The sequence below is a fragment of the Epinephelus moara genome, chromosome 7 (genome assembly GCF_006386435.1).
Source record: "Epinephelus moara isolate mb chromosome 7, YSFRI_EMoa_1.0, whole genome shotgun sequence".
Taxonomy (NCBI): Eukaryota; Metazoa; Chordata; class Actinopteri; order Perciformes; family Serranidae; genus Epinephelus; species Epinephelus moara.
Genome location: NC_065512.1, coordinates 18,200,730 through 18,226,150, shown reverse-complemented (window position 1 = coordinate 18,226,150; position 25,421 = coordinate 18,200,730). Strand labels below are relative to the sequence as shown.

Sequence of the window (25,421 nt, the reverse complement as noted above, 5' to 3'; positions counted from 1 at the left end):
AGACACACAGCGGTTGTGTTTTTTTCCCCCCCATCTAGTTATAGTCTTTATGCATCTTTTTGTCGTTGTGTCTCCATGTGGTTGTTTTGTGTCTTTTTTGTTGTCACTTAAGTGTATTTGGGGTAATTTTGTGTCTTGTTGAGGTAATTTTGTGTCATTTTGGGGGAATCTTGTGTCTTTTCTGGTTGTTCTGTGTCACTTTGTGGTCGTTTCATGTCTCTTTGTGGTTGTATTGCCCATTTTGTACTTATTTTGTTTCTTTCAAGTTCCTTTGCATCTCTTTGTGGTCATTTTGTGTCTTTTTGTAGTATTTTGGGTGTCCTTGATGTATTTTCCTGTCTTGTTGAGGTAATTTTGTGTCTTTTTTTTTTATTGTTTTATGTCACTTTAAAGTCATTTTTGCGTCTCTTTGTGGTTGTACTGCCTGTTTTGTAGTTATTTCGTGTGTCTTTGAAGTTCCTTTGCATCTCTTTGTGGTATTTTTGAGGTCATTTTTTCGAGTGTCTTCCTGGTTAGTAGCATGTGTTAATTTGAGTGACATTTTACAGATGAAGGCCAGAGGGCCCCCTGACACTATGGGCCTGGTAGGCTCGTGTAGCAATCCATCTATCCCCAAGACCCAACCTGGGACCCATACATGTTCAGGTTCGCACTTTACCATGGTCAGTCAGGTGTGGGTCAGGTCCCATTCTATTACTGTGGAGCATCATCATCGTCGTAATACCTGGGCGGATCCAAGAAGACCTCTGATGACTCATAAGCGCTTTGTGTGTAACTTCCACGATGATTAGGCTGACTGAGGATCAGATTACAAGATCCATAGTAAAAGTGAAAAAAAGGCTGAGCAACTGTGCCAAAAAGTTGGGGGCAGGCCTGGTCCCGGGTCTCGAGTCTCTCTCCTCTCATACATACAGAGAATCAGGTCTCTAATATCTCAAGCAAAAACAGGTTGGGTATATACATTTTTAATAATTATCCAATCCAATTGGATCTTGGAACAAATTTCCTGACCCTATTTAAGGTTTGGGTCCGTAATTTTGGACCCGTGAAGACCTCTATGCTATTTTCATTTTCAAGTTTAGGGAGGATGTGTGCTGCAAACTGCTCAAGTTACAATTATAGCCTTCACCAATGAAAGCAGTGTGGTTCAAATGGTTATTTTTGTGTGTAATGTATTATATTTAACGCTCTGGTTCTTGACACATGACATTTTGACCTGAACAGTGCATTGAAAAAGCCTCATGTTTACTTTGATTCTGCTTTACACAGTATTCATCTGTTAAATCTTTCATCTGTTGAAAAGGAAAAAAAACCCTGAAAATTAAAAGAACGCATTTTGACACTGATGACTGATGTACTTCATTTAAATGCTAAACATTCTTTACTTTTTAATGGACATATGAACGTACTTTACACTCAAAAACAAACATTTCTTTATGCAGTTGGAAGATTTTTTCTCTTTTTGTTGATCGTAGATTTGTCCTTCAGTACCTATGTTCCTCTTTTAGATCAGAACATGGTAAAAAATAGAAAAAGCACAAAAGTAAAAAAATATATCAAAAAATCTCCTGCACCAGAGTGTGAAGCCTTGACCACAGGGCCAAGCTTGTTGCTATCATTAAACTGGCAGACTAATAAATTAGTTGTACAACAGCACTGCAGTGCAGTCGCCATTCAAGGCCACATTATCAAGAAGTATTTCCAAAGGAACTTTAATAATAACTGCTTTCAATGAGTTATGTGTATCCATTCAGCCCCACTGGTTGGCATGTCTCCACATAGAGGAAGACAGCTTAAAAAGTCCAACATGGACTGAGCGGTAGTAGCACCATGTCCAGTCAGAAAGAACACTAGATCCTTTACTCATAAACCAGCTGGTGGGGAAACCAGAGAGGAACCCATTTCAGAGGTGCTGCTAATGGTCTGTGTGTGAGAGCTAATAATGGAGCTGCAGAAGGATGGAAACATCAATCAGGAGCAAAGGAAAGCAAAGTGAAGGTTTATAGCTGGATATTGCCTTTTTGTTTTTTCTGTCTTTTATTTTTTTTAACCTTTTTCCACCAGCTGAATTAACAATGCACAGCTATCAAAAGCCAAACAGTTACATTAAACATGATAATTAGCAGTATAGTACACCAGCATATAATTAGTGGTATCATTAATTTCAGTCATGTCTAACAGGATGTAAAAGCAGCAGTATGTCTCCTCATGCTGTGACTATGAATGCATTTTCCGACAACAATTGGAGCATTGTTTTCGAGGCGACCAGCAAAACAAGACAGTAGCAGGACAATAGGCTGTTTTGCTGTTTATAGGATGATAATAGCAAATTACACTGGTATTATCCTTTGAAAAAAAACTGAAAGCCTTGATATTGTCCTTGTGTTTTTTCCAGACAATTAGGTGCGATAAATAGTGAAAAAGGTGTCAGACGAGCATGTGTGCCCACTCCCAGCATGTCCAGGAACCATTAAAGCTCCCATTATTATGCTGCATCTTTTATAACCATTATCTTAATATCTTGAATTATTTGTGTGAGGTCACATCAAAAATAAAGGCGTGAAGAAAAAAGTAATGTAACTGCAGAGACACATGGCATGTGTACACCTCAGCACAACAATATAAGGTTATTTTATATGTATTGTAGATGTTTGCCAATTTGGCTCTATTTCACTTTTGCAGTCTGTGGTAAAGTGAGACAGACCAGTTGCCAGAAGAAAATGTTGGTATTGTACATTTCTGCAAACCATGAATATGTTACATTTTCATACCTGTCATATCAATGTTTCTAAAGTGATGTAGTATATGAGCTAACATTGACAGCAGAAGGTGGAGGGGATTGTGGATGGCGTGACATCTAGGCGAGATGCCTGCCAAGCTGCAGACCACTGTTTGAGATCAACAAACAACATAACCAGTTGTATTTCAGCAAGTCCTCGTTGTATTTCCAGCAGCTTTTTAGACACCAAACGTGGGTATTATTTAGTGACTCATCACTGTTTTTCCAATGGGGATAGTACCACAAAAAGTGAGTGTTTTTTACTTGGACATTGCTGTGTTTCCTGCCTGGATAGTGCCATGGAAAGCGGTTTGGGAACCTCAGAACTGCATCTCTGCTCTTTGCAGATGATGTGGTTCTGTTGGCTTCATCACACCGTGACCTCCAGCAGGGACTGGGTCTGCAGCTGAGTGTGAAACGGTCGGGGTGAGAGTCAGCTCCTCCAAATTAGAGGCCATGGTTCTCTGCTGGAAAACGGTGGATGCCCCCTCTGGGTTGAAGGAGAGTTACTGCCTCAAGCAAGGGAGTTCAAGTATCTCGGGGTCTTGTTCATGAGTGAGGGAGATGGAAGATGGAGCATGAGATGGCGGTTTGGTGCAGTGTCTGCAGTGATACGGGCGCCGTGTCAGACCACTGTGGTGAAGAGGGAGCTGAGCCAGAAGGCAAAGCTTTCTATTTACTGGTCCATCTACGTCCCAACCCTCACCTATGGTCATGAACTCTGGGTAGTGACCGAAAGAATGAGATTGTGGATACAAGCAGTCGAAATGAGTTTCCTCCATGGGGTGGCTGGGCTCAGTCTTAGAGATAGGGTAAGGAGCTCAGGCATCCAGAGTGAGCTCAGAGTAGAGACGCTGCTCCTTTGGGTTGAAAGGGGTCAGTTGAGGTTACGCTGCTCCTTTGGGTTGAAAGGGGTCAGTTGAGGTTGTTGTTGTTGTCGCTGTTTGACTTCCCCCGGAGATCCCTGCCTGCTCAGCAGCAGAGGTCTGACCGCCGGCAGCAGCGCAAGGGTGAAGCCAAACACCGTTCATCTGCACACACTGCGATGCCACACAGCTGTTCAGTATCAGCAAAGCTTCCCTTTATATTCATTGTCTTCTGTGGTGATCAGCAGTGATGTGGTGGTGATCTGTGATCTGTAGCCTATAGTTCGGCTTTAGCTTCTAACTATCTCAGTCAGTTTGACATCCTGGATAAATCCTTCAAACACAGACTGTAGACCCCTCTGTCTGCTTCTCTCTGGAATCACTGTTTCATTTTTCCAAAAATATGATAATATTTCTCCAGGGAGTGCAGTTTGTTACAGTGTGGGCTCCATGTTTACTGCGACAGCTTGTCGAACCATCACAAAGGGGCGGGGCTTAGAGAAAGGTCAATTCTCTGTCCTTTTATCAGAGCACAGTACTCCCCTTCCCACCCATGCTCCACCCACATAGTTGCTTTCACTTAACTCCTCTCAAGGTCTGGTCACATTAGATTTCCCTTCCCATTTGTCACAGTGTTGAACAGGGTGAGGCATATTTGCTTTTGATCACAAATTTAAACCAATTTGTTCGCTTTGCACCAGGTTCAATCTGATTGAACTCTGGCACAAAATCCAATGTCAAGCCAGTTTGATTGTTGTTTATATATTATATCTTTCTGGGCCTTTATCAAAGACAAGTCAAAGTCAAGTTTTTGAAACTGTGTAGATCCAATTTTTAGGGTTCAGCCAATCTATACATGTTTTTAGCAGCTCTTAGTTGCCCCTTTAACTACAGCAGCAATGTTGTTGGTGCCTGTAGCTGCTGGTATCAACCCATTCTGCTTTATATGGAATGGACACAGTGGTAACAAAGAGAAAGTGCGTAGTCACGCTGTGTGTAAGAAAGAGAAAGGCAAGCTGTTGCAGTAAAGCTCTCACTGTATTCACCTCTGTTTATTTGTAGCTGTTTGTGTGATTTCAGACTGATGCAAAAAGCACTGGTATGCAAAGTCCCTTTCTTACAGTTGTGTGTGAGTATGTTTGTGGGTGTTTGGCTTGCGTGGCTCCTGTGAGGTTTTGTGTTGCGACCGTGTTGCAAGCTAATCTGTATTTAGCACGGCTCAGGTCAAGGGGGTATGGTTGAGGTTGTGGCCTCTGCGCTTGATCCACTCAGGAGAAAGGTCAGGGTCATACTAACCTCCTGACGCATTCCTGCACTGTACCGTAAACACATTCTGGAAAACATGACGTATTCACTGACAGGAACTTAGAAAAGCTCTCATTTTCAGTTTGACATGTATATTTACTCTTTTCAAATTTAGGCAAGGGTCAAGGCCAGACCTTAAACTGAAATGCTGTTTGTTCATCGCAACCTCTTATGATAAAAAACACTTATCAAGAATTTAATTCTATTTATTATTATATAACGAATTTCCTGCCAGTCAGTGACTCTGCGCTTTTCACAAGCAACATTACGGCCAGAATATTGCACTACAATTTTACGAGCATAATCCCCAGTTCTCCAAAGGTGATTGTAGTTCTTAAGTCAGGTCTCAACTTAGCACTGTTAGCAAACAACCAAGAGGATTAAAATACTTAGAGGTTAATGTTTTGAACTCCAAAGCCCCTAAGCAAGGCTGTGTGTTGACCCTAATCACATGGCATTTATGTCATGTGTGCATGTGTATGTCAGCCATATATGAGCTTTATTTCTTAAATCACATCTTCATGGGCAGATTTACACCCAGGTTACACACTTACACACTTAAGATTACTTTGAGGTTACAGTACAGTTTTAATGGGATTTTTTAAATTTGTTTTCAGGGTATGACTCAGCTGTAAGTACTTACATTTCATATTTACCTGAATACACAACTGACCATAGTTGAAAGCTTCCTAATTTAACTAACTTTAACATTGTTTTTGTTGATTGTAAATGGTTTGTAGATGTGAAATGTAGATTTTCCTTCATCCTTGCTGCCAAGAAACTACATCCCCAGACTTACTGCCTTATCTGCTCTGTTTAATTGCAGCATTTCACTCCAAAGCAGGGCCGTATCACCTATTTAACATTTTGGGGGGACAACCCAAACCTATATGTGGTTTTAGGGGGAAAATTCTCCCCCAGGAGACATTTTAGGGGCTTAACAGCTAAACTGACAATTTAAGAGCATTTTGAAACAAAAGTCTTAGATCAGGGGTTCTCAAAGTTTTCATCACTGAGTGTTTTTAAGGAAGCCAGCAAATGATTGAGGGCCACACAGTAACAGTGCACACACTCTGAATTTTTTATGACATTTTTATGACATATCATACTCTTACATTTCTAATGACTCTTTTGGTGACATACTATACTGTGACTTTTTATGACCTTTTTTACGACCTTTTTATGACATACTAATACTTCAAAAGACTATAACAATCGACAGTGATGTAGCCTTCATGTCACTGGTGGACTCTAGTGTTGTCTATGTTGTGTTGATATGAAGAGGCCCAGACCGTGGATTTGTTTGGAGGCGATCTCCATTTATTCCTTACAACTGACCCTACACAAATTAAGTGACACAAGAATATGCTAGCATATTATACAATAAGTTTAGGCTGAAAAATGCTATCTTAGCTTAACAGCGCTAAAACACAGAAATTGCTACAAGAGCAATGTTGCTTACCTCTCCCATGGAGCACAACAGCAAAAGGGGAGAGGTAAGGCGGGAGACACCCCTTTTTAGGTGGGGTACACCCAAAGGTGAACGTAGGGGCACAGAAACTGAGTATCAAACCTTCCACACATTAACTATGGAGGCCTAAGTGTGTCAGGCAATATCAACTGAAACTAATTTTGTGTGATTACAATACTTAATATCTGACTTTGTTATTCATATTATTGCTGTATAACTGACCCTGTTACATACATAACACTTATATTACACGTTTCCACTTTTTAATACATTTAAAGGAATGAAATAGACAGTATCGTGTTTGACACTAATTGTACCGACCCACAACAGTTGAGTTATGGCCTCTGGTGGGGTACAGCACCGCCACTTGCACAAACCACATACAGAAGTGCAGTACACTGTCATACTCGAGCCAGTAGTAATAATAATAATTTGTTATGCTTATTTATGACTATGATAACATTTGCTAATGATTTTTTTAGGTGGCGGTGCACGGTTGCCTTTCATAGCCTGGCTTTTTTTTATATACTGTATATATATACAAGTATTTTTTTAATCAATATATTTGGAGGGACATGTTAAGTAGATTTGAATACTTTGAATACCATGTGTCCCCCCCAATAAATATTATAATTACTGCCTGGCTCCGAAAGTATTAGAGCTCTATAATGGAAAAAATGCCTCATGAAGTCTTTAAGTTAATATCTCATTATTTCTTTAAGTTGATTTATTAGACATGACCCACTACCAAACTGTAATCTCCAACACCAAATGACGACAACTAAATCCAAATTTGCATCAGTAATTCCTCTAAATACAGCTGTGAAAGAGGCTTACAAATGAGGAAAATAAAAAATGTGGTATAGAACAAATGCTAAAACTCCCAATTTTCAAAAGGAGTTGGGCACCAGTTATTAATTAATATGGTTGGAAATCTTTTTTAATTATGTTATTATTTTAAGGTTAATTCTCGGTGGATTCGAGCATATGTATGCACACATATGTATGTATATGTTTAATATGTATGTAAGCATGTAATTTGTGTTTATATATGGATGGATGCATGTAATAATGTCCATGGAGGGTGTGCACATGGGTAACTGTGTGTCCTCTAGTGCTGTTTGATGAATCTTCAGCCACATGCACATCTATGTCAGGTAAAACCTACACTCATGGTGATTTTGTTCTGCAATGTTAATTGTATGTTCATTGCTGTTAAGGGCAATAAAGTTGAAAAAAAAAAAAAAAAGATGTCTGCTGATCCTGTATCAGTAGAGGGACGGTCTCTAGCCATTTGTCTGTTAGTGTAGCCTTTGCCCTAACCTACAGACATCCCAGCCCTGCAGCAAATGATCCTGATGGTGGTCATTAGGCCACGGCTCTCAGTTGTACCTGTCATTTGACTGTTTGGCCTTTTGGTGTTGTATGGGCATGCAGTGTGACGCCCACCTGAATGACCTTGCATCAGCCGGTCAGAGGTCGAGGCCTTGTAAGACATGTTTATGAAGATAGCCGGGGGGGTCAAGGACTGTGTTTGTCTGTCTGGTGACAAGAGAGGAAACAAGGGATAGGATTCCGGTAATAGATGAAAGACGAGAGTGGAGATGAAAGGAGGGGTTATCTGGTTCTTCGCAGAGCGTATCGATCTGTTTGTGTTTTCACGGGTTGAACGGGTTTGTTGGCCACAGTCCCGGCAGAAGTGCTGAGGTATCGGCTGCACTGTGGAAGTGTTGGTGCAGAGGCTGCACTTAAATTAGGGTTCAAGAATTTGAGGTCAGCTTCTGCTGGCTCTGGTTAGAGTAATAGCCAGTGGTAGTAAAATTTGAAAAATACAGAGTGCTTGAGAACCACATGGATGGAGCTTTTGAGAGAAGAGAGCACTTCCTTTGTTAGATTTAGAGAAGAGTTAATGGTTTGGGTTAAAATGAAAAGGCTTCTGCCAGAAAGGGCTGAAGGGAAGCTTTTCCCATGTGCATGAATGGAGAGCTTTGAGAGAATGACTCATGAGCAACTTACTGTACCAACAAAGTGCGCTGGTGCTGCCCTCTTGTGGTGTTGTCCAAGTATTGCATTAGAAATTTACACTTCTTGAAAACATTTGAAACATACCATCATAAATTCAAAAGAATATTCTAGAAATCACTTTATTGTAGGAATTACACAGTATGGGATCTGGAAAATATAAAATGTCGATGTTCCGTTCTGTTTGTTTATTAGTCAAGATTATTCCCACTGTGATCAAGTTTGTTAACACTACTGATACTGTATATACTTCATGGAGCATTTCATCACAACCAAGCACACAACACAAACAAGAACAGGTTACGGTCAGTGTAGAGTAACTGCTGTAACTTTAACAGTAGAATTAGCTTGCATCTTCTGAGAGGGGCACAGAGACTTTGTTTGGCATCCAAGAGGTCTTCCTTCTTCTGACCAACACTTACGTTATAATGAAATACGGTATATTAAAGGGGAACTGCACTCATTTTAAAACAAACAAAGAAAAATAAAATATGCATGCTATTCATATGGTCTAAGGTAGTCCAAAAATATTGGCAAATATGAACAACTCTCCAAAATCCCAAAACTATAAAGCTAAAACCTAAATTTCTGGAGCTGCTCCATAGACAATGACTGGGGAAAGATGCTCTAGATGACATTGAGAGCACACAGGGGAATGTTCTGAGTATATGAGTACATTTTCTGTTTCAGAGCTGAGAACACTACAATAGAATAAAACTTCTCTGTGTGCATGGAGCAGCTCCAGACCTTATACTTGACAACATCACAAGTCTTTCTCCTCTGGTGCCTGGATTTGAGAGAGTTTAGCTCACGTTCACAAATACTAGGCTTGTTCAAGATGAGCCGAGCCTGCGCAGAATCAATCACAGGCAATCGTCGCACAATGCATGCTGCTTAAATTTGTGTCCAACTTGATCCCAGTTTGCTCTGACATCATCCATATGTGGACAGCTATATAACCTCACAAAAATGAGGCCGGCACAGACCCGGGGCATGTTGGGAAATGCCCAGGTGTCGCCTGATCAAAGAGCTAATTGGCTCTTAGCTTCAACCATAAACACCAGGTTTTGTTGAAAATCTTAATTTTCTGTGTAATTGTAATATTTAACGCTAGATTATAGGCTATTAGTCACATTTTGTGCAGTGAAGGTTCAATCTATGTGGTTAATAATAAGTGGTCTGCAAACTGCAGGTAGTCCACAGGTGGATCTAACAGGATGTAAATATATCTGTGACTTCCTGTGTATTCTTCCAAGGCTTGACTGCAGCTTTTTGTGACCACCAGATCTCGTCCACTTCCCAGTTAAGGCACAGTTCATCTCAAACAAGCCTACTGATTGGACTTTCCAAGGCCATGGAAATAACATACTGGAATTCTTAATTTAGGCAGTGTTCTCCTTTAAGGGATTAACAAAACACAAACCTATGTTAAGACCTTTTAAAGCATCTCATCTTGCGCAGATGCTTATAAATACAGTCGTCCTCATCCGCCTGTGGTTGACTCTGATGTACAACAATGACATGACAACCCTTCAGTCTTAATTTTGCATTAAATCAACAGGGATAACAAAAGTAATTCACAAACGGGAACGGTCAAGTACATGAGCAGAATAGCAAGTACATGTTATGTGTAAGTATATATACATGTGCATGTCTTTGGAATCTGTTAAACACAATGTTTCGACAGAGTACAGGTAAAGGAAAGGTGATTTTTTTTTTTGGTCTATTTCTTTTTGTGCATCTGTTTGGGATTATGTCAACAAGAAGGTTGTGCAACAGTATATATGCAGACATAACAAAACAAACACATTTCCAAGCAGCTCAAATCCATTCGTATATGTACACTCACACTCTCATACACACACACACACACACACACACACACACACGCCAATGCTCTTTCAGTGCTGTTTTGCGTGTTAATAAGGCATCGATTGTCAGATGTTGAAACACTGTTTTTGGATCAATGGAATCTCAGATACACTCAAGTCCAACATATTCTCATAAATCTTATAAATAAAAATGGACTTCATAACACACAAAGTATTTCAATAATAACCTGAGGAGAGTATGTTGGACTATGTTAGAGAGGAATGCATTATATTTACAACAGGGTGATTGCTATATATCTATGTCTGCAGCTTTAGGGTGATTTAGCAAATGTCAAGCGTCTGTAACCAGTGGTAAGTCCCGTCCTTTACATTAGTATGTTTAAACAAGTTAAAATCTATAATAAAAATGTGGCTATATCTTTGATCGTGCGGCACTGGCAGGGAAAAGAAAAAAAACAAAATGGAATAAGGCAGATAAGTAAGATTGAATAGCACCTGACTCACACACTGATGCACCAGTTTACCAGTTTAAGGGGCGTGTACTCAGTGCAGTGGTAAACTGGGTGCAGTTCTTCAGAGACATGTTGTAATCATGTTCTGCATGGAGCAAAAGGCCGCTTGGTCTCTGTGTTCTGGTTTGTAATGTTCAATCTCCGGCTGTTTTGCAAACCACATCTCTGTCCCTCTCCTCTCACACATGCAGGGAAATAGCACCATCGTTTGAAAACAGCAAGTTAAGCCAAGTCGAGGATGTCTGTGCATGCAGTTTTGCTTGCAGGTTAGGAGGGAGGACTCCGGTGTTGGGGGTTTATGTCCTCTTCATGCACACCTGACAGCGGCTTATGTGTGTTCGGAGACTGCCTGCTTTTAGCGTTGTGGGGACAGGTTTCCTGGAAAGAGGTAGACAAAAACATCAGAAGTCCACCTTTATTACCAAGCTCATCATGTAAATGTGGCAGAAATGTGATAATCAAATCATTCAATCAATTCACAGCTATCTTTGCTAGAAGCCTGTTTTAAGCCTTTTAAGCCTTTTTCAGCTTTGAACATCTACAGCATCACTAAAGGGTGTGGTTGGGTGAAATGTTGTGTACCGTCCCCATTTTTGGTCCCCCCTCTGTTGGGGTACCTAGCACACAGATCTGGTACTAAAAGGTGGAGCTGTGAACACTGCAGTCTGGTGATTGGTCAATAGAGGACGGTCACTCTGCTCAGGGCTGAGTTGTGGCTGGTTTTGAGGCTCATGTAACCACTGATCGTACCGTGGAGCATCGTTCCTGTGGGCTATTTTTAAATATCCCATCAAAAGAGACTCACTGCATCTATGTTATTTTGTTCTGAAAATGTCGGCATGTAACTCTGTTCTGTGGACAATAAACGAGACGCACACTTCCATCTGTGTCACTGGAGATGAGGAAATACAGTGAGTGCTGGACGGAGCAGTGAGTGACAACAACCCCACCCACTATGTCTGAAGCGTTACTTTTGTTTCCAAAGGTACCATACTGAAAGTGTTTGGTGAAAACAAGGCTAAAGTGTGCTCTGTTGCACCCGTAGCCACACCCAACAGCGATGTCATGGTGTCCTGGAGTAAGGTGAAAAGGTAAACCACTAGAGGTCAGCAAAAACTAGATTTTCTGGGAATGTACATATCAGATGGGCAAATTCACAAAAGGATTATGCTGCTTTTGCAGCTATGTGTGGCTGCTAAAGCTGCACGAATAAAACAAAAAGAAAACGTGTGATGGTCAAAGCACCCGCAAGGGGTGAAATGCAACCCTTATTGCGCTGTTGAGCAAAAAGCTTCTAGTGCTCCTGTGGTTTTTTGGTGGTGTTTAAAAAGGTAATATGCGTTCATTTGGCACACAAGTGGCCACTTTGTATGCAAACAATTAGCATATTCAGAGAACTGGTGGTAATTGAAGCACAAATTGTGCTATCTTCTTCCACAGTCTGAAGGTGTGCATTTCAAACACAACACTACTGACAGTCTGGATATTAAATCCCAAATACTGTTTTTCTCTGTCACATTTACAGGAATGTTTTGAGGAGTGCCAACTAAACGGCAACTTGCACTCAGCTGCAAAACTTTATGGTTATGTTTGCGCTTGCACAATCTCTTCTGTGATGGGGCAAATAGCGGTGGCAAGTGATGCGCAATTCATGGTGCTATCAGCAGCTGTAATCCATTCTTTGTGAATTTGAATGAGTGTTTCTTTCTTACGTAAACATCTCGTTGTCCTCAATGGTGGCGAGCCAGAAGCTGTAGGAGTTGGCGTAGTAGTTGCAGGTTCCCCGACCGTGACACTCAATGAATGGAGCACTACGGAATTCCTCCAGGCAGGAACCAGGAGAGGCCAGAGCCTGGCCCGAACCCTCAGCACCAGCACTGGTGTGCTACACAAACACACAATAAAAACAGCTCATAAACCAAATTAAGTAGACTTTGAAGTGGGATACTGTTAACTTGTGCATGTGTTAAAGTAAAAAGGATTACTTTAGGGGGTTGTCTTCCACAGACACTGTAAGTGGGAGGGTTTTGGAGACGGGGCTGGGTATGTGGGGTTTGGAGTGGGATGGTTTGTAGGGGAAATGATCTGTGCTTGTATATACAACATGATGTAATTAAGTGTGCCCAATACTAGGAAATGTTACTGAATTATCATAACTTAGGTATAGTGTATGACGTATCTGATGTGTAAGGAGCAACTGAGTGGGTTGTCTGTTTGTCTTACCATGACAAAGGAGTAGCCAATCCACAGAGAGTCCCAGCCATGAGGGCATGGCGGGATCATGATGGTCTGACTGTGAATTGCTATCACCATGGCTGGGGCTTCACACACAGCACACCTGCCATGTACAAGAGAGGAGCACAGTGTGTGAGTATCATATAGACCTACAACAGAACAGTATGGATAGAAATGATGACAAACCTGCTGATGAAGGGTTTGATGCTTTCACCAGTGATGGGTGCCATGCTCATGGGCATGGGCTCAGGGGAGGTGAGCCAGTAGGAGTAGTCATTGCGGGAGGCAAAGTTGCACACATTGTTGATGTTACAGAACAGGAAGGGCATGGGGCTGAACTTCCTTAGACAGCTGCCTGCCGTACCTAAAACACAAGAGTGGAGAGACATGTAATTTATCACACTAGTCTTACCCTTTGATCATCTTCCTTTTATTAAACTTCTTTTTCCTTTTTCTTTCTTGGTTTCTCACCTAAGTCCTGTCCATGAGAGCGTTCATTGCCTTGTACATAGAGCAAGGAGTAGCCATCATATATGAGCGAGGTTCCCTCAGGACACTGTGGAACCTCTACATTTTGACTGTGACGGGTTACCAGGAACCCGTGATCCATGGAGGAGGGACCCGGTGGACCCACTTGACCTGGAACACCGTCAGGTCCTGGGGGGCCAGGGTGTCCCCTGGGTCCTAAATAAAATGGAGTAATTCTTAAGTTATGACAGCGACAACACAGCAGTTCTTACTAACACCTTTCATCCTTGAGAGCCTCTTACCCACTGGCCCTGGCAGGCCAGGATCCCCTTTGGCTCCAGGCTGACCATGATATCCAGGAAGGCCATCTTCACCTTTTGGCCCTTGAAGACCTGTCAAGCCTGAGAGACAATCAAAAAAATTAACAAGAAGAAAAATGGATGTGGAGGACAGATAAAGTGATTACACAAATTTAGGCAAAACATCACCCTGCTGTCCTTTCTGCCCGGGGAACCCAGATGGTCCCTGAGGTCCCTGTAAGCCTTGAATCCCTGGGAAGCCAATGTCTCCTTTGATGACGATGCTGGGGCCGGGGGGACCAGGGGGGCCTTCAGTGCCTGAAATATACACTAACTTTAGACAATGTTTTCCAGTTGCTCATTCTGATTTTTAGCAGTTTATGGAGGTCAAGTTATGATATTACCAGAGAAATGAAGCACAGACAGAATTATATATTGTCATGACCCTAGTATGTGAGACAGAGATACTTTGGAATATTAACACACTGAAGGGTTTCCCCTCCTTTTTTTACCCTTTTCTCCAGGGAATCCTCTGTCTCCAACGTCTCCTTTGAATCCAATGTCCCCAACATTACCCCTAGTACCTGGAGTTTGTATTCAGAAATAGTGTATCTTAATAGTGGGAATAAAACACATCTTTCCTCTCTTATTTCTGTAAAAAATACATTAAGTCTTTAATACATAAACACAAACATGCAGAATAATAAATTATCACACTGTATGTACTCACCTGGGAAGCCAGGGACACCCTGCAATCCCCTCTCTCCCTTCTGTCCATCAATACCTGGAAGGCCAGTTTGTCCCTGTAATGCACAAACACAAAAATAGCATTAAAGCAGCACAAACATAAACATTAACTACTGTATGACATGTACAGTAAATAGCTTTAACAGCCAGTGTGTAGGATTTAGCGGCATCTAGTGGTGAGGTTGCAGACTGCAACCAGCTGAATTGCTCAAACCTCACCCCTCCCTTTCCAAGCATGTAAAGAACCTACAGTGGCCTTGACTTTAATGTAAAAACACGAAAGTCACTAGTAGAACCGGTCTTTGGTTTGTCTGCTCTGAGCTACTGTAGAAACATGTTGGTGCAACATGACAGGCTGGGTGGAAGAGGACCCACTCCCAATGTAGATATGAACGTCTCATTCTAAGCTAATGAAACACAACGATTTTTAGTTTCAGGTGACCTTACACTAATGAAAACATTATTTTGTATATTATATTCCATCTCTGCCAATACAGTACATCCCCCCCAAATCCTACACACTGGTATTTTAATTCATGAATAACAGCCCCATGACATACAGGAAGTCCAGGAACTCCAGGATCGCCCTTTTGTCCCGACTCTCCCTGGAAACCAGGAAAACCCTGGTCTCCTTTTTCTCCCTTTTGGCCGTCTCTGCCTGGCACACCAGAGGGTCCTGGTCCTCCTGGGGATCCTGTTCAATCAAGGGAAGAAGAATACTTAATGTGTGAGGCAACAGGTCCTCATAGATGAAACAAAGTTGGCCTGTCATGTATACAGCATACCTCCTTCTCCGGGTTGTCCTGTTTCTCCTTGCTCTCCTTTAGGGCCCTCAAGAGAGAGACCTGGGAGCCCCCTCTCTCCTGGCTCACCCTGGACTCCCTGTGCACCTGGAAGTCCCTTGTCACCTTTGATACCAGAGACACCTGGATGACCTGGAGTGCCAGGGAAGCCAGGACTACCTTTGTCACCTGGAGAAGGAAAGAGAAGGCCATATGATGAAGCTGTGTTTGGCTCCAGTGACTGAGGGATTACATGAATCAGTGATGGAGGGGTTCTAACCTTTGTCACCAAGCACTCCAGGTTGTCCAGGGAAACCACGGCCAGGTATACCTGCGGGGAAGAACAATTTAAAAAGTACATTACAGTCTTTGTAATGTTTGGATCGATATTTGCTAATGGCTGGTGTTTGACATTTCGAATGTGTGTGTAGTGACTGAGAGGGTTTGAGTGAAGGCATACACTGTGTAAAAGAAGTGGATGTAGCCACTGTGATGGCACCATTGGTTTGTGGACTACAACTGTGAAGCCTCAGGTTTGGCATACAGACCGTCACCATCTTGTGTTTTGAAGGATTTGGACGGTAGGGTGGAGCCGGTAAGAATACACATTGCTACATCTCTACCTTAACTGACAGGTTGCTGTGGTAGTGAATTGTCAGTCACAAGGTAGCCACGATCTAATGCATACCTTGCTTTATTGTTTATTTTACTCTAAATGGGACCTTTAATTTACAAAATGAACATCATGCTGTATTAAAGAAGACATAAAGACTTAGCAGTTGAAACCATAAACTCGTTAGGAAAATGTTTACTGAGGTAATATATCAAGTGAGAAGTAGGTTCATTTCGTCATAGTCTTCTATACAGTTGGACTTCATTTTGCAACCAGTGAAGTCGCCCCCTACTGGCCATTAGAAAGAATGCAAGTTTAAGGCACTTTGCACTGGCGTCACTTTTCAGACCCGAAGGCTGTGACACCTTCTTCCACAGCCTGTGGGTGGATGTTAATTTAAGGGTTCCAAGCCAAGGTGACTGTGGAGAATATATCAGGCTGAGAAGCTTGTTTGTATTGTAACACCTTATCAACAAAGTAAATTCTTGCCGTGTAGTCTCCTCCTAAGTTCTCTTACACTAACCTGGGTCTCCTCTCTCCCCTGAGGATCCAGGGATGCCATCCAATCCAGGATCTCCCTTTTCTCCAGGAACACCAGGAGGTCCTTGCAAGCCAGGTTCACCTGGAAGAGAACAAGTTTACCCTTTTAACAAACAAAAAAAAGGATCTCACAAGGCTGTCTTAATGATGTGTAAAACCTTGAACAAATGAATGAAATGATTGCTGTGACAAGCTGATCAAGTAATCCTGTTGCTTACCAGGCCGACCGTCATGGCCAGTTTCTCCTGTAGATCCCGGTAGCCCAGGGATACCCTTCTCGCCTGGTCTACCTGGCTGACCTGTACAACACACACAAACACACACACCATAATAAAACTTTCATGGAATAACAACATGTATGATTAATACGTCTAGTGCTGTAGACATATTGGATGAATGCGACAACACAGCCTGAAATCTGACCTGAGTAGCCAATAGATCCTTTGTCTCCCTTGACTCCTTGCAGTCCTGGCTTGCCTGGCATACCCTCATGACCCCTAAAACCCTTCTCTCCTGGTACTCCTGGGAATCCTGGCTGGCCTTGCTGACCCTGTTAGAGTAGAGGAGTTGAGAAGAATGCTGAGTAAAGACAGACAGGTACTGATGATTGTTGAGAAGGAAACTGAATGTAAAACTGACATTAAAAAACATTTTCCATTTCAATCTCTGTTGGGTGCCAATCTCTACATTTTTCCTGGACACCCAAGCCTTGCCAGTGCTCCAAATACCAATGTTCAGTGCACACAAAATAAGCAATCAAGTGTTTAGAGCCACAGCAGAAGTCTCTACAGATGCTATAAACATTATCATTGTATAGTCAGTGGATTACCTTTTCTCCTGGAGATCCTGGGAGCCCAATACCTGGATCACCAGCTACTCCCTTGTCTCCTTTCTGTCCATCTGTGCCTCTGAATCCAGGATGCCCGGGTGTACCGATATCTCCTTTAGTACCCTTTGGACCAACCGGACCTGCAAAGATATTGACAAGAGTTGCATTTAACTTGCATTAAACAGAATGTACATAATACATGTCTGCACACACTCACTTGTTGGCATTTCCATAACACACATTTTGTTTGTTTGACATTTTATTTGCGTGATCTTACCTGGTATTCCCATCTCTCCTACATTGCCTTTCTGTCCAGGTGGTCCCATATGACCAGGGTCTCCAGGTAAACCAGAGTCTCCTTTCTCACCTGAGACACATTAGGGAGGTTGAAAAAAATATATTTTATTTTCCTTCCATTTTCACTAGGTGATGAAGCCAGTGCAGAATATTTACTAAATTAAGAGATATATTAAATTATCAGGACACATAGAGGCAATCACAACATGAAATCTACATGGTTTAAAAAAATTCAGTTGCTCCCCTTGTATTAATGTTTCATTCGGGAAAAACAGAGAAAATTCTGTGTTTAACAACAACAAATATATATATTAAAACATCAGTTTACATACTCTCAGACAACTCATGCAATATCATCAAAGTCTCAGTAACCCTGTAATACGCTCAGTACTTCCCAAACAGAAAGCCTTTTGCGACAGGCAACTGAACGCAAAAAGAGACCAATGATTAGAGTCATTTTGCCTCGCTGAACAAGGGAGCTGCTGGTCTACCACACCTCAATCAGTTAGTTAGTTAGTCTGTGTTATTTTGTGACTTTGGTGAATCCGAACGAACCCTGTAAAACACCAAAGTCACACAATAACACAAACTAACTTTTTAAGGCAGCAGTCGATCAGTAGCTTCTGTGTTAAGTGATGTAAAACAATGTTTTAGTCACTGAAATCTAGCTTTGAGGAAAGCATGGATAAGTTTCACTTATAACTCAGCTCTGCCTGGGAAGTACTGAGCATACAAATGGATAAATAAGACTGGGATTATACCGCATGGATTGTGGGAGAGTGTGTAAGTGGGTGTTTTGATATAGTTTTGCTGTTGTGGACCACTATGACTCTAATTCTTAGTTTTTGGATTCTTGGTTCACTATGGAGGCATGCAAGAAAAGCAACATTTTCTCCACAAATTTAACATAACATGGGGTGAGTAATTGATATACAATGGTTACGTGGTTACCTGGCTGTCCAGGTAATCCAGGCTCTCCATCTTTGCCTGGCATTCCAGGGTTGCCAGGAAGTCCACGGTGGCCCTTCTCTCCAGTGACCCCAGGCATACCTGATAGGAAAATGGCATTAAAAACCACATTAATATATCTCATAAACTACGGGCCAATAGACAGTTACCAATAGACCTGTTTTTAGCAAATCGAGGAATATAATTTTATTGAGCCAAAGGCCAGTATATTGTTTTATACCTCTGTCTCCTGTGTCTCCCTTCTCCCCCTTCATGTGCTCCATGTCAACTATACTCATGTTCCCAGGAGGTCCCTGAAGACCTTGGTCTCCCCTTTCTCCTTTACGTCCAGGCACTCCATTTTCACCTCTTGGTCCAGTAATACCAGGATCACCTGAGAGAGACAGTGGGAGAGAGAAATTATTATTGTTATTAATCAATCTAAAAAAAAACTCGTAAAACGTACACTTTATGGGCAGTATGAGAAAGCGCTATAAATAGTTTTCACAATTTGGTTCTCCTCACCTCTCAGTCCAGGAGATCCAGGTGTACCAGGTGGTCCAGGAAATCCTGGTACTCCTGGTGTCCCTATGACACCCATTTCACCTTTAGGACCTGGTAAACAAACACACACAGTGAGATTACTGAAAATGTAAAAAAGAAAAAAAAGATTTAACAGATAGAAGAGGAGTCAGTTCCAATTCTAATTCAATTGAATATGTTCCTTCCTCATCTCAAATTGAATGGTAGGTTGAATATTCAACCTTAGACAGAAGGACCTCAACTGCAAAAAGGATGAAGATGGTTTAAAACAGGCATTATGTGATTAAATCATGATAATGTAGATTTCTATCACATAATCAAACAGCAATGATAATCACCACTCTGTTGCTCTGACTTTCTCTTTTTAATAGAAATACCCTTCTCACTCACAAGTCACACCTAATTCCAATACACATTTCCACTTCGCTGTTCTTTCATTTGGGACTAAGCTACTACCAACAACTCCTTAACACTTCCTGCACAGGTGTGTCATATTAAAAGCCTTCCAGTAACGCAAAGGGTATAATTCCTACCTTACATGGAAGCCTTTTAATGTGAAACATGCATAGGAAGTGTGTTTCAATGACAATTTCTTATCACTGAACAAGAGAATTGCAAAACAGATCCATTGAAATCACCTTATTTGACAAGGGTATTGTATTGTATGAATTGATGCTGTAGAAATTTACATTATGTTGATAGGTTAGCTTAGCTTTATATTTTTGTGCAAGTGCAACGAAGCAAGAAGAATTACAAAAAACACCCACACACCAGTCATACTCACCTTGGTTTCCAATCAGTCCGTCCCTGCCTGGTAGGCCTGCCGGCCCTGGCAGTCCTTTAAGACCTGGGTTTCCTGGGAACCCGGGGGTTCCCTTCTCTCCCTTAGGCCCTGGCATGTCCAGACCAGGAGCACCTGGGTAGCCCTTTTCTCCCTTTGTGCCTTCCCTACCTGTTAAACATGCACACATACAAATACATTTGTAGTGACTTCCACAACACCAGTTAACAGTCAGGTCAGGGAAAATCAAGAGTATGCTTCACAATCTGACAGCAGACATTCTTGACTTGTCAACATAATACCGATGTTACAAATAACATTATAATGGCTTTATTTTATTCAAGTGTCCATGCAAGCCATTATCAATCTTATTATTTACACCTGTGCTTTTTGTCTAGTGATATGTCTAAAAGTCCATGTATTTGGATGCTGAGTTTGTGCTCACCGTATGGTCCAGGCTCTCCAGCTGGTCCTTGTGGTCCGGGAGCTCCGGGTGAGCCTTTTCCTGGAGGACCTGGTGAGCCACTCAATCCAGGAGGTCCTGGGAGTCCCACTTCACCTAATTTTGAAGACCAAAGAAAAACAACGTTGTACTTGGTACAGATGATGGGCCTTTTAACTCTGTGACATGAACTAAATCAAACCAAGCTTCACACCACAGTCGTTGTGTGAGGTGTCTTGCAGTACCTTTGATTCCCTGAGGTCCTGGAGGTCCTGTTGAGCCATCTCGTCCAGGAACACCAGGTAGTCCAACTGTACCCTTTTCTCCCTGGAAGCCAGTAATTCCTGGAAGGCCCTGCAAACCTTTTGGGCCTGGAAGACCCCGCCCTGGTTCACCCTGAACAATATAGTAAAAGGCACAGATTTGCATTTCCACTCTTGCAATCCTGATTTTATGTGAGATTCAAATCTCCCAGGTTATAATATTTTCAGAACAGACACTAGCAGTGTGCTGATTGTTGGATTACAATGCCATTGTATAACAAAAGAGCTGTGTGACTAATGCACTCTAAAGTACTTGTCTAATGTTCTCTAATGTGCCCGAAACCAAGTCCCCCTCAATACATATTTGAATACAGCATCCAAAAAAAGAAACATCCTCCACACCAAAACTTTATAAAGATGTACAGAACGTGTTCCACCATCAAAACCAGGGTGCTCCAGGTCGCTTGTTGAATCACTTCTTCAGTGTGTGGCAGCATACACCTACCTATCTATCTATATGTAAAATTATTTATTTAAATACATATGGAGAACAATACACACTTTTTGTCCAGGTACACCAGGTTGTCCAGTGAAGCCATCCTGTCCAGGTCTTCCTGGCTCTCCTGGTAATCCAGGAGCTCCTGGAATTCCACTGAGTCCTAGACACAAGGACAAACAAACATTTCCCCTGAGTTTTGTTCTGTTCATGCACATGCACTGTATTAGTTTGAGTTAAGTATCCATCAAATGTCTGTGATGCATTCATGGAAAGGAGGGATGGATTAACTTACCTTTAGGACCAGTTGGACCTGGGAGTCCAATTCCAGGAAGTCCGTGTTCACCCTTTTGTCCAGGGAAACCTGGCAACCCTGGACCTCCTTGTGGGCCTCTGTCACCTGCAGCCAAAACATGTTGCAAGGTTAACAGGACCAATGGCTAACAATCTTCACATACAGTAGATGTAAATCTTCACAAGATGTTTGTTGTGTTATTTTTGGTCATGACATGCTAATACCCTGCTCTACCTCAATTTCAACGTTATTTTATTGACCAAAGATGCAATTAAGTTCATTTATTGATCTTAAAGAGACAAATTTCAAATCAATACTTGTGTTGCTCACCTTGAATTCCAGGCAAGCCGTTTTCTCCACGTGGCCCAGGTATTCCCTGAGGTCCAGGAGTCATCACACCTTTACCTGGCTCACCTTTTGTACCTGTTGGTTGCAATGTGACAATGAATTAATGTACAGTTGTGTGTGTGTGTGTGTGTGTGTGTGTGTGTGTGCAGTATCAGTGTCTGTTTGCTGAGTTTCAGATGTGTTGCTGAGCCTCAGTTTAATTACACTTCTCTTTGACTGTATGAGTGCATCTCTTTACAGTGTCTGTGGGTCTCAGTCTTTGCACATGTCATGCCTACCAGGTGGTCCAGGAGTTCCAGGGATGCCTGGTCTCCCCTGGCTGCCCTTTTCTCCACTTTCTCCTGGTCGACCGAAGCCTGGCAGGCCAGGTGGACCCCTCTCTCCTGGTGGCCCAAGAGGACCAGGATCTCCAGATGGCCCACGCTCACCCTTGATGCCCTCTTTGGCCTGAAAGCATTCAGAGAAAGGGGATGTCAAATCTACTTTGATTTAAGATTGACAAAAAAATCCTAAACTAAATTAAAAACTAGTGGAGCTCATGCGGTCCTGATATCCTGATCCTCATCAAACAAACCACACACACTTACTGGTTCTCCTTTATGGCCAGGTACTCCAGGGATGCCATCTCTCCCTGGCAGTCCATCCTGCCCTGGCTGCCCTGGTGAACCAGAGAGACCAGGCAGACCTTTATCCCCCTTCAGACCAGGAACTGCAAAAATGTCGCCTGGTTCACCAATAGCACCAGGAGCTCCAATCAACCCAGGAACACCTTGAGAACCCTGCACACAGATACGAATAAAATGTATTGTTGCTCCATTTCCTCAATGAAACTGTGAGAACATTCAGCTCTGATCTTGTCCCAACTGTTTCATTACATATTATTCTACTCACAGGTCTTCCAGGTTGTCCAGGAAGGCCAGTTCCACCCTTTTCTCCCTTAGCTCCTACTAGCCCGGGAGGTCCTGCCGGGTGAAAACGGACAATGGTACATAGCTCATTCAGCAGTAAGTGTCAATACAAAAGCAACAACTGTGGCCAGAAGTACTCCAGAGGCCAAAGAAATACTTATATATTTAGCTTTTAGTCCCACTGCTCGTGTGGACAGACACTACTATTTCATTTAAATATGACCACTGTTTACTCACCTCGTTCTCCTTTAGGACCCTCGGGGCCAGGTAATCCAGGTGGGCCGCTACCTTCACACTGAACACAGGTATCACCTCTGTCACCTGAAAGAAGGCACAGAAACATCAATTTAAAAAAAAAAAAAAAAGGGATTAATGTAAACGCCCTTAACTTGTAGTCTTGCTGCAGTATTGGTGCATGTGAAACATGTGCCCACAAAGGTATCACAATACCTTAAAGATAGAAACATAGTGTTTTAATAGATAGATTCACTGATGACTCCTATTGATCAGCATTCATTTTCAATATTCTTACCTTTCTGTCCCAATTCCCCTTGTAACCCTGGAGGTCCAGGTGGGCCAGGAGCTCCTTTCTGGATGTTACATTCGTTAGGATCAACTGTGCGGCCACGTCATAGTGCACACACAACACATGCAGCCAACACACACACAGAAACACACACACAGAAACACACATTAGGTTACTAAAACATTTACAGATACACACTTTATGTACCTGTCCCTTGTTGTCAATTACTGAAATGATTGATATTCAAAGATAAGGCATACTCGGTTGTCCAGGTGGTCCAGGTGGTCCAGGGTCTCCAGGTTGTCCTGGAGGTCCAACGAGAGACTCTCCTTCTATTCCCCTCTCTCCTCTCTCACCTATGTCTCCCTTCTCACCCTTCTCTCCACGAGGCCCTTCAATGTGCCGGCCTGACGTACAAGACAAGAAAGTCAGTTAGTGAGTTATTCAGGTTAGCATGTGTCTGACTGGCTGCCTTAATGCCTGTTACACTGTGCTGGGTTAATTTACCTGGTGGACCTGCCTCTCCTTGGGGACCAGGGAAACCTGTGGATTAAGAAGACATCAAAAAGGTAAGAAAAAATACATAATGGGAACTGCTGTTTATGTGTGTGCATGTGTCCATAAATGAACATTTGGTGGTATTCTATTGCTTCACTTTACCTTTGTCTCCTTGTAATCCAGGGAAACCAGGAGGACCAGGAGGACCAGGAGCGCCACTACCCTAAAATTATATAATTACAAATACAAAAGACGCATGTCCATTTTTTAAAATTAGGTTTTACACACTGATCTACCTAAACTCAAATTACTTAACTGCTGAGAGTGTTACCTGTCTTTTCTCCCTCTAATGTTGACTACTCCTGCAGTACTGAAGCGAAGCATTTGTATTTAAAGCAAAACTGTGAAGATAACAATTACACTTGGGTAGGATTAAACCCCTCTGCACCTCACAAACTATAATAGATTTTGCCAGTATCTCTAATCCAACTTTCATAAAGTATTGGGTCCTGCAAGAGACAGACTGACAAAATGGTAAAAATCAAAGTTTTGTTTATTTTAGTCAAACCATACAGTTTCAAAACGAGGCGCGGCTCCAACTAGAAAACAATGTTTTGATGCATTGGATGTGCTGAATGTGCATATTAAGGCAGTACAGGAGGAGGTGCACATTAATAATCCTCCAGGACTGTAACATGCTCATGTTTAACCCAAACAATGTGTCATGTGACTGCAGTTGGTTCGGATCGAGGTCGGAACACGTTCTCACCACAAACGAACCGCACCAGAGCTTGTTTGTAACCGGAACGAGACCACCTTGGTCCAGTTGTCTTGGTGCACACCAGAGTGCGATTGTTGTGTTCACACCTGCCCAAAAGAACTGCACTTCAGGGGCAAACAAACTTGAGTTTGATTGCACCAAACCAAACCGGACAGGTGTGAGAGCACCTTAAGTCCCTCATATGGGTCAAGCTCCTTTAATTCTACGTCCTACATTCCCCTTAGCACATTAGCAAAGAAAGACGGTGACTATTATTTATGTTACATTTATTTTAACATTAAATTAAGTAGTTGTATACCATTTGAGGCTGTTTGCACTTGAAACAAATGGAATAGCGAAATAATCGCGTTTAGCTAGCAACGGGCTAAAACATTATAAGGTTATAATGAGTTATATTTAAACGTTAGCTCAAAATATACTGACTGACCATGCAGTTCAAGAACATTATTGTTCCTTTAATGCACTATGTTGTATATGTCCTTGATGTGAATTGTCAAGACGTGAGGTTCCTAACGCTTGCATTGAGACCAGTGAGCTTTTCCCTGATTTTGGTGTCATCTTCACTAACAATACTCCAATATATAATACATTATATTGTAGTCCTTACTGTCATCTTATCTCTGATATTTCAGAACTATCATTCCATAAATTTGCTGTTATTTCCTTTGGAATATATCTCACTGATATAATTGAAAACGCCACATTGACATGCTGGCTGCGAAAACTTAACAGGCGTGACAACAGTAACTAAGGGGGGCAGGCCTTAGCAAAGAGTCAATTTATTATTTTTGTTCTAAAAACTTAAATATATTTGGTCTAAAATTCATACCATACATACAGTATCTCACATAAGTGAGTACACCCCTCCCATTTTTGCAAATATTTCATTATATCTTGTCATGGGACAACACTATAGAAATGACACTTTGATATAACTTAAAGTAGTCAGTGTACAGCTTGTATAGTAGTATAGATTTACCTTCCTCTGAAAATTA

At 41.9% G+C, this 25,421-nt stretch overlaps 1 protein-coding gene across 1 annotated transcript in view; it reads right to left on the bottom strand.

The window, feature by feature from the left end:
• Positions 1–8,555: 8,555 nt before the first annotated feature.
• col4a1 (collagen, type IV, alpha 1) overlaps positions 8,556–25,421 on the bottom strand; it is a 54,198-nt gene continuing 37,332 nt past the window's right edge. Inside the window, exons 19-52 of the mRNA XM_050049535.1 lie at positions 23,808–23,868; positions 23,655–23,690; positions 23,408–23,554; positions 23,154–23,237; positions 22,859–22,942; positions 22,605–22,675; positions 22,301–22,492; positions 21,992–22,160; positions 21,696–21,788; positions 21,366–21,470; positions 21,136–21,233; positions 20,557–20,707; positions 20,315–20,428; positions 19,873–20,040; positions 19,071–19,160; positions 18,787–18,939; positions 18,549–18,647; positions 17,578–17,667; positions 17,301–17,440; positions 16,895–17,021; positions 16,690–16,770; positions 16,455–16,553; positions 15,599–15,649; positions 15,322–15,507; positions 15,097–15,230; positions 14,520–14,592; positions 14,302–14,373; positions 13,979–14,107; positions 13,793–13,891; positions 13,494–13,706; positions 13,209–13,386; positions 13,011–13,125; positions 12,500–12,672; positions 8,556–11,165 (exon numbers count right to left, since the gene is read on the bottom strand). Coding sequence (XP_049905492.1) covers positions 11,084–11,165; positions 12,500–12,672; positions 13,011–13,125; positions 13,209–13,386; positions 13,494–13,706; positions 13,793–13,891; positions 13,979–14,107; positions 14,302–14,373; positions 14,520–14,592; positions 15,097–15,230; positions 15,322–15,507; positions 15,599–15,649; positions 16,455–16,553; positions 16,690–16,770; positions 16,895–17,021; positions 17,301–17,440; positions 17,578–17,667; positions 18,549–18,647; positions 18,787–18,939; positions 19,071–19,160; positions 19,873–20,040; positions 20,315–20,428; positions 20,557–20,707; positions 21,136–21,233; positions 21,366–21,470; positions 21,696–21,788; positions 21,992–22,160; positions 22,301–22,492; positions 22,605–22,675; positions 22,859–22,942; positions 23,154–23,237; positions 23,408–23,554; positions 23,655–23,690; positions 23,808–23,868 — 3,957 coding nt within the window. The 3' untranslated portion in view covers positions 8,556–11,083. The remainder of the gene's footprint in view (positions 11,166–12,499; positions 12,673–13,010; positions 13,126–13,208; positions 13,387–13,493; positions 13,707–13,792; positions 13,892–13,978; positions 14,108–14,301; positions 14,374–14,519; positions 14,593–15,096; positions 15,231–15,321; positions 15,508–15,598; positions 15,650–16,454; positions 16,554–16,689; positions 16,771–16,894; positions 17,022–17,300; positions 17,441–17,577; positions 17,668–18,548; positions 18,648–18,786; positions 18,940–19,070; positions 19,161–19,872; positions 20,041–20,314; positions 20,429–20,556; positions 20,708–21,135; positions 21,234–21,365; positions 21,471–21,695; positions 21,789–21,991; positions 22,161–22,300; positions 22,493–22,604; positions 22,676–22,858; positions 22,943–23,153; positions 23,238–23,407; positions 23,555–23,654; positions 23,691–23,807; positions 23,869–25,421) is intronic.